The sequence below is a fragment of the Podarcis liolepis genome (genome assembly GCF_965112155.1).
Source record: "Podarcis liolepis genome assembly, chromosome: 2".
In the NCBI taxonomy this organism is placed as follows: Eukaryota; Metazoa; Chordata; class Lepidosauria; order Squamata; family Lacertidae; genus Podarcis; species Podarcis liolepis.
Genome location: NC_139555.1, coordinates 4,797,703 through 4,805,750, shown reverse-complemented (window position 1 = coordinate 4,805,750; position 8,048 = coordinate 4,797,703). Strand labels below are relative to the sequence as shown.

Here is an 8,048-nt window from a genome sequence, read left to right as displayed (position 1 = left end):
TAATGGGAGATAACAGAGAAGTCCCTTAGCATGATCATTCCAAAACATTTTTCTGCTTGAAGTAGAGCAGCCAGTGGTGTCAACCTACTGAATATTTTGGCACCTGAGGATGAAAACCGACAACTGCCTCTCCTAAAGAATGAAAATGCAAAACCAATAAATGAGGTACTGTAGTAACAAAACATGATGACCTGCCTTGTGAGCCCAAATCAGGTTCGACTGAGGGGCAAAAATGGACTGGAATGGCAAAAGGATATTTGGAATCAAGCTAGTAACCTGATTCTGGATGTCAGATATATTCGGAGGCAGTGCTGTGTGTCTTTTGTAGACTTTCCTATACTCCACACAAGTCGCCATCCCACAAACATTTTTAAAGGTGTTTAGTCCTTTTGGTTTCAAAGTATAACTTGAGAACCTGGGGGCAGCGTCTGCTGAAACTGAAGGAACCACAAGGCTGCTTTTGGCTTGGATTGAGCTTCCACCCCTAGATAAGGTCCTTTACGCTGTCTCAAACAACTGTTGTGGAGAAAGTGTTGCTTGGGGGTACAAGCACCAAATAATGGTCCCTGGTTATTACCACAGTGTCTGTGCATGCAGAAGAGAAGACTTGCCTACTTAAGCTTCATCTGTACTGATGCACATGCGTGTATAAACACACACACACACACACACTACTTCCTAATATTTTTCCTTAACACCACATTTGCCCATGAGAATTGATCTTCACCTTCAAATGTGCTTCCTTCTCTTGCACTTTGTGAATTATCTGGGATAGGTTAAATATAATTATAATAATGCCAAGGCTGTACGCAGCCAAACACATGTACCACACAATACAGATTCGTATTTTCAGAAGTTGGGCAAAAATGTACAAATGGCAAAATTTAAGTCATCAACTGTGAACAGCAAACACAAGCCTAAAGTAGCTGGACTATTCCACAGTAAACATGAAGCAGCGACTGGGAAAGGGTGTCTGCTTCTGTGTTTAACCAACCAGACATTTAAAATGTACCTGCAATGTTCACAACTTGGCAGTATCACATCTTGTCACTTATTGTGAGTTCAAAAGTAAACTTTGAACTGGGTCTAACTTCCTTAGGCTAGCCCATTCTTTCAAAAAACAGAGTGGGGGAAAACACTCTTGGGCAAGATTCTAAAACTGCTAATAAAGGTGGTTCCCTTTTTCATGTGTCAGAGGCTAAGGGCCATTTTTCATTTCTAATTACAGATATATGTGTATGTATATGCATGTGTGTACACACGCTCTCTCTCTCTGTATATCTCTTCAGTGCTAGGAGGGGAAGCAGTGTAAAGGAAGATGTTGTGAAACTGGCCAACAAGGTTTGCCCTAAATAAAGTGCAAGGCCAAGAGAAGGGGATCTAGCACATGGTGTACAAGTTACTCATGGAAGAGCCTGCAAGAAGACAGAGGTGTCCTGGAGCAATTTGTCTCCTTGTTTGTTTTAACTAAAATCTTTATTATTACAACAAACAAAATAAAATTCTCAATTCACACAATCCAACTCCCTTGTCCAAGAGCCCCGACCTGAAGCCCGTACAGCCCCACAGCATGCATATACAGGGGTCTGGAGGAAAGGGAAGGGCCACCAGCGGCACTCTCTGGTCCCAATGTGGGGGTTCTGCGCCCCTTTCATAGGATGGGGGTGTCTGGGCAAACAGAGCAGGACCAGAGGGCAGCAGGAGTTTGCACCATGCTGCTGCTGTGTCTCTCTTTCCCTTGGAGACAGCAGAAGGAGGGAGAGTAGGGGGAGAAGAGGGAAGAGCTAGTTAGATCAGTCAAAGCCCCCACCCCACTGGTCTGACAGGGGCTTTCTCACAGTCCAAGAGTCACAGCTCATCCTCATCAAGTTGGGCAAGTTGAGCACAGCCTTGAGGGAAACTGATTTCCGGGACTTCAGGATCAGGGAGCAGCGGCCTGGCGTCGTCATCACTTGGGGCCTGTCAGGGACAGAGGAACAATGAAAACTCTGGAAAGGTTCCTGAGACGTATTTTGCAAGACTCCCACTGCAGAGCACCTGCCACTGCACACCCATTGGCTTCATCTTATCAACAGGTAAGACAGTGTAATACTTTGGTTCAATATATCTACTATGGGGCAATCCAATTCTGTGCTGCGAAAAGCTGCATTCTGTATAAATTATGCAAATTAATCATCTTAAGTACTGCCTTGCTGGATCAGGCCAAGGTGCATCAAATCCAACATTCTGTGCCTCAGCAGCCGCCAACATGATGCCTCTTTGAAACACCCAAGGCAGGGAATGAAGGTGGTGACTTTTTCCTGTTGTTGCCAACACTTAGATCTAGTGTTCAGAGATATTCTGGTATTCTGCCTCTGTCCACAGTGTGGGGTTTGCAGCCAAATCACAAATGCATGTTTTGCTAGACAAGACAGGGCTAGTACACAAAGAGTGCACTTAAATTTCCTAGAGAGTACCCTCTGTGTGCTTACCTTCCTTGCCTCCTCTGGCTGGAATTCTGTAACCACAGAGATAATCTTTTATACTTGAAGACTCTCTTTCTACCATGTTCAAATGTGTATCTGGGAGGTCCAGACAGATGCAGCCTATAGAAGCCAACTTTTGTATTTTGTACCTGATAAGTTTTATTACCTGTATTGTATCTGCTGCCTGCATTGAAATGTAATTGTTTATCTTACTAAATTATGTGGTTCATTCTCTGCAGCAGAGTTGAAGAAGGGGAGGTCAGCAAACCTCAAATAAAAGGGACAAAAAGCTGTAATTGCCCAATTCCTAAACTTTAGTAAACTGCAAAAATGTATGCAGTACGTGTTTTACTTTGCTAAATGGCTTGACAGCCCACTTTGTGTATGTCCCCCACATATGTGGAATACAAAATTTAACTTTTAATCTACAGATTTAATCCTCAATTCATCTCCTACATCAGTGATTTTTAGCCTTTTTTTTCCTTTGGATCGCACTTTCAGAATAGAAATTTTCTTGCACCACACCATTTTTTTTATTGATAAGAAATACACTGGGACGACGATTGTAGATCACAACTATGATTGTTCTCAGTATCACTTTATGCTCTTGCTCTCATTTTGGAAATACATCTATCCACATATTGCAAAAAAAATTTTTTTGATACTATGCTATAATGAAATGTTTCTTTTATTTTCCTTGAATCTTCCTGTCATACTTGCCATCCTCTCCTTGTGCCACAGCCTTTGAGAAGCAATGTCCTACATACACTGAAGTTCCTTTTAGCTAACAGCTATGGCTAGATCAGTTGTGTATAACAAATGTGCCCATATAGGCTTACTCTCAATCAGGGATGAGGAACCTGTGGTCCTTCAGATGTGTTGGACTCCACCTCCATCATGGGCAATAAGGGTCTTAATGGCTACTAGTCATGACAGCTTCAGTATCAAAGATTGTACACCTTGGAATACCAGTACCTGGTATCTCAGAAGCACAAGTGGGGAGAACATGCTGTTGCGCTTAGATTAGCTTATGCGTTTCCCATAGGTTCCTGATTGGCTGTGAGTACAGGATGCTGGGCTAGAAGGAGCCTTGGTATGATCAAGCAGGGCTCATCTTATGGCAGGCATAGGCAAACTCTGCCCTCCAGATGTTTGGGGACTACAACTCCCGTCATCCCTCGCTAACAGGACCAGTGGTCAGGGAATTGTAGCCTCAAACATCTGGAGAGCCGAGTTTGCCTATGCCTGTCTTATGCTCTTACATTCCCATCAGCCCCAGCCAGCAAAGCCAAAATCAGAGACAGTGGGAGTTGCAGTCCAACAGCTTCTCAAGAGCCACAGCTTCCTCATTTCTGCTCTAAAGCAAAACCAAAGATAAGAGCATAAGACAGTTCATTAGGCAATGTCTGCCCATGTTCTCAGCCTGAGAGTGGAGCAGATTGCAGGTAAATGGAAGGAAGAAAAGTGTATATGGCATGCTTTCAAAATCTCTTGTGGGAAGGAAAGCACAGCATCAAAAAGCTTTCCAGAAATAAAATTACTGGCATATGAATGCATCAGCAATGGTAAACAACGCAAGAGATGGGGACGTACTCTACTAACAGAGCAATGAATTTCAGGCTGTGTTTTGGGGAAACCTGGGATTCTTTTGGAAGAATGTCAGTGGTTTCTCCCTGGGAAGGCCACTATAGGCAGAAGCTTTGAATTCTGCAACCTGTGCCAGATTCTGCATTTTTCCCTAGGCTTCTGTGGCACGGTGGCAGCATGTGGTCAGGTGGTGGGGACGTGTGTGTGTGTGTGTGTGTAAAATGTCAGTCCCAATGAAAGTTAAATCCTGATGGAAAGAATGAGTAAGGCCACGGGCAACAGAACCTGAATCATTATCGTTATGTCAACTGTGAACGTTGAATCCTTACTCAGATTAAAAGGAACACTTCCTCTGCCCACCAACACTCACTGTGTGCAGGGACTCCTGCCGGGAGGAATTGGAGAGATGCACCTCGGAGCCATCGGAAGGTAGGTGAACTGGTCCAGGCCCTGGAGAGCTTTGGCTGCGAGATGGCTGGGGGCAGAAAGCAAAGTGGGTTTAATCTGGGTGGGGAGAAGACAACATTCCAGCACAGATGGGTGCTCTCAATTTGGTGTCATATTATGTGAGAAAGTGTGCATAGCTTGTCAACTGTCAACTTGTGCATAGCTGAAGTCAAACAACATCTCACATGGAAAGAACGCCATGCAAACGTCATAGTTTCACAGGACCCCTGACCTGGAAGGGATTCTGGCAATCCAATTCATCAAATGAAGTTATCTAATTTCCCAAAGAAGAAAATAGGCAGACATCCTCTTGCAAATCTCTTGTGTGTCTCTCTCTGTGCCTCTATTAGAGATCAGTTTGATCTCCTTTTCATCTAATCTGGAATCAGAAACCTGTAGAGTCCTGAAGCTTCCTAAGACAGCATAGCACTCTTTCCTAACTCCTCCTCCAACTCATATCTGAGAACAGAAATCAGCACTCTTGTCTTCACCACTGTCTTCACAGAACTTTGGGCTCCTGGTCTTTCCTCCACACTTACTATAGGTTTTAGTGCTTAACATTTTTTAAAATCACAACAGATAATCCTCATCAGAAATAATACAATATAACCAAGGAAAAAAACAATAACTACTGAACGATTATTTATCAGATAGAAGACTCCAACAGTTATCATGAAAAATTAAAACAGAGGGAAATTGAAGGAGAGGCAGTCAATGTAACAAGAAGAAAAATGATTATGATATTGGCAGTGGTTAATGAACACAAACAATATTTGGATGGTTTCAGAATGGGGGAAGCTTGCTTACGTCTATGAGTAACAAACCTACTCTGAATTTCCTTTACCCTCCCCTTCCCTGCAACATGTTTGGAGGAGTGTGTGAATATCCTCACATGCATGCATGCAAGTATCTATGGACTGGATATTAAAGGCTTTGTTTATCAGCAGCAGACATGTCTACTTGTCTTCTCTCTTGCCTGGCTCCAGTTCTACCTCTCTCACCCATCACCTCGGCAACAGAGCAAGCCACAGAACCAGCCTGGCTGAGACCATGATGCTGGGAGGAATGGTTAGCAGCACACTTGTCCATCTGGAGGGTCTGGCAGGTGAGATGATGAAGACATCATCTCACCCAGGCAGTCTGGGAAAGAGTTAGTAGTCTCCCTGGCTGCTCTCCAGTTAGTCACCCAAGGGGAACTGAACAGTCCCCTCCTCTGTCCCTCTTTTCCTGAATACCTGCTGCCCAGTTTGAAGTTTCAGAACAGAGGCCCTAGACCCAATTCCCTCCCACCCCATTACTCTTGGCAACAGATGGTGTCCAGACTCAGGTTGCTTTGGTGATTGTTTTGTGTGTACATAACCATTCAGATGTTAAAACCTTCTTTTTTAGTGAACATTTAAACCTCTTTCACAAAGCCTTGTGGTCTCTTGCCCACCCTATGCTTAAAAGCCAAGCCACACACTACCTAAGTGTGTTCTTTTTGAAATCCAGGTGAGCTTAGATTGTTTGGTGGAGGCAACCAGAAAAATAAAGACTTCTGCCTGGTGGCAGCGGAAGGGCCACTAGCCTGGTCTCCACTTTGGGGAACTGTGACACACTGTGTTGCATAAGCTCACTTAACAGAGACCACACACTCCCTGACATCCCTTAAGCACACTCACAATTATATTCTTACAGTTGGAGTTGCTCAACACATGCTTCTGCAAGAAGCGGATGATTCCAGTCCATTAGCAGTTACCACTCTGGACTAATCAATGAAGGGTACAAGGAGAAAATCTATCTGCATGGGATGAGGTCAATATCCTCTAGCTTAATAGACCCCAAGATTTTGTCCCAAACAGGAAAACATGTCTCATTTATTTACTTCTTATTCTTAAAGCTATCTACACTGCCCCTTCATGTAAATCTTTGCGGGAGGGCTTACAAATGAGACTAAAATACTAACTGAACATTGAGCTCCAATTTCTCATTTTTTTGTTGAGCAGCTGTTAACAGGGAGGTTCTCAGACGCAGTAATACTTCTGAATACTAGTTGGTGGGAACTGCAAGAAGGGAGGAGGGGTTGGTGTGCTCAAGTTCTGCCCGTAGGCTTCCCACAGCCCTCTGACTGGCCCTTGTGAAAATAGGGTGCTGGTCTAGGTGGGCTACTGGCCTGATCCTGCAGGTCCTTCTTGTGTTCTGAGGAGGTTAAATGCCTACATTTTTGGAACATCTCCCCTTGGGCATTTTTTCAAATGAAATTTTTTTAGACAATACTGATATGAATTGTGTGGGAAAGATAACCTTCCTTTGTCTCTGTGACAGCATGTGTACAATGCAATCTCAAGCCAGCACACACGGTGGATTGTTTTAATGACAAATGATTGTTTTCATTTTCTGCTTCACATAGCTCTTGCAAACTATACATGTGTTAATGAGGTTTAACAAATGTAAGCACTGAACTGAATTTCAAATTCCTCTTGCCAATTACTAGCCCCTTTCATTCCAAAGCTAGAACAGGAACTTCACCTGTGCCAGCCAAACCTCACAAAGCTGTTAATTCAACAGGGATCTTCCATTTAAGACCTTCCTACCTTACCTCAACATAGGCCTGTTGCTCAGGCTGGCCTGGGCCCGGAAGGTAGAGGGAGGGGAGAGAGGCATTGTGGGGCTGGAGGCTGGATCCCTTGCTCTGGTCCATGGAGACGGAGGAGCAGGGCCGGCTGGGTCCACCGGGCAGTGAGTGATGCGGGACTCCAACGCGTCCTAGGCTATGGGTTTTGCTCTCTCGGCGCTGGTACTCTATGGGCGACTGCAGTGCTGGCAAGAAAACAGAAAGGGGCAATGAACTGCAGGGTCACGCACTGGAAACACAAAACGCTCTGAATTCCATTAGTGAAACTTAATCTTCTGCAAGAAAGGGGGGGAAAGACTCCTCAGGGGTGTGATGCAGGAACCACTGGGTGAAGTCCCACAGCCCCACCTGCGCAGGTGCGCTTCAAGCAGCTTCCAATGCTCAAAAGCCACTGTCAAAAGGTGTCTCAAGCACCCTCATCAAGCAGGAGAGGGGTGCTGCTTCAGGAGCCACCACTTCAAAGTGCCTGAGGTGCCTGAAGACAGCAGCTCCTGGAAAGTGCACGACAGGGACAGGAGGAAGCCCAGCAAGCAGATGAGGGGCCACAGGCAACACTGGGGTGCATTGCAGCTCTTAAGAGCAACACCATCCCATGCACAAACACCCTCCCCCAACTCCCACTTCTTAATGTCATCACTGTCCCCCACTCTTATGTCTCTTTTGAGAGATTATGAGGCAGTGAATATCTTAAGAAAGAGAGGGGGGCAACTCTGCCCCTGCCCACACTGGCATGTGGTCTCCAACAGATTTCCCCTAGGGGAACATGGCCCTTGGGGGAATAAAGGTTTCCTAGACATGGTCCATGCATTCAAGTTAAGAGTCATTCAGAACTGATCTACACATTATGCAAAATGGCAGGGTAGAAATCTTTACTATCTGAATTCAAACTGAAGGGTGGGAATCCTATTTTTGATTGTGTGTGTGTGTGTGTGTGT

The 8,048-nt window shown here is 44.8% G+C and overlaps 1 protein-coding gene across 16 annotated transcripts in view; it reads right to left on the bottom strand.

The window, feature by feature from the left end:
- Nucleotides 1–1,457: 1,457 nt before the first annotated feature.
- ARHGEF25 (Rho guanine nucleotide exchange factor 25) overlaps nt 1,458–8,048 on the bottom strand; it is a 71,829-nt gene continuing 65,238 nt past the window's right edge. For all 16 annotated transcript variants that reach the window (XM_083487054.1, XM_083487067.1, XM_083487063.1 and 13 more), the window contains 3 exons: nt 7,078–7,298; nt 4,423–4,527; nt 1,458–1,959 (listed from right to left, as the gene is read on the bottom strand). In XM_083487054.1, the coding sequence (XP_083343180.1) occupies nt 1,849–1,959; nt 4,423–4,527; nt 7,078–7,298 (437 nt within the window). In that variant the 3' untranslated portion in view covers nt 1,458–1,848. The remainder of the gene's footprint in view (nt 1,960–4,422; nt 4,528–7,077; nt 7,299–8,048) is intronic.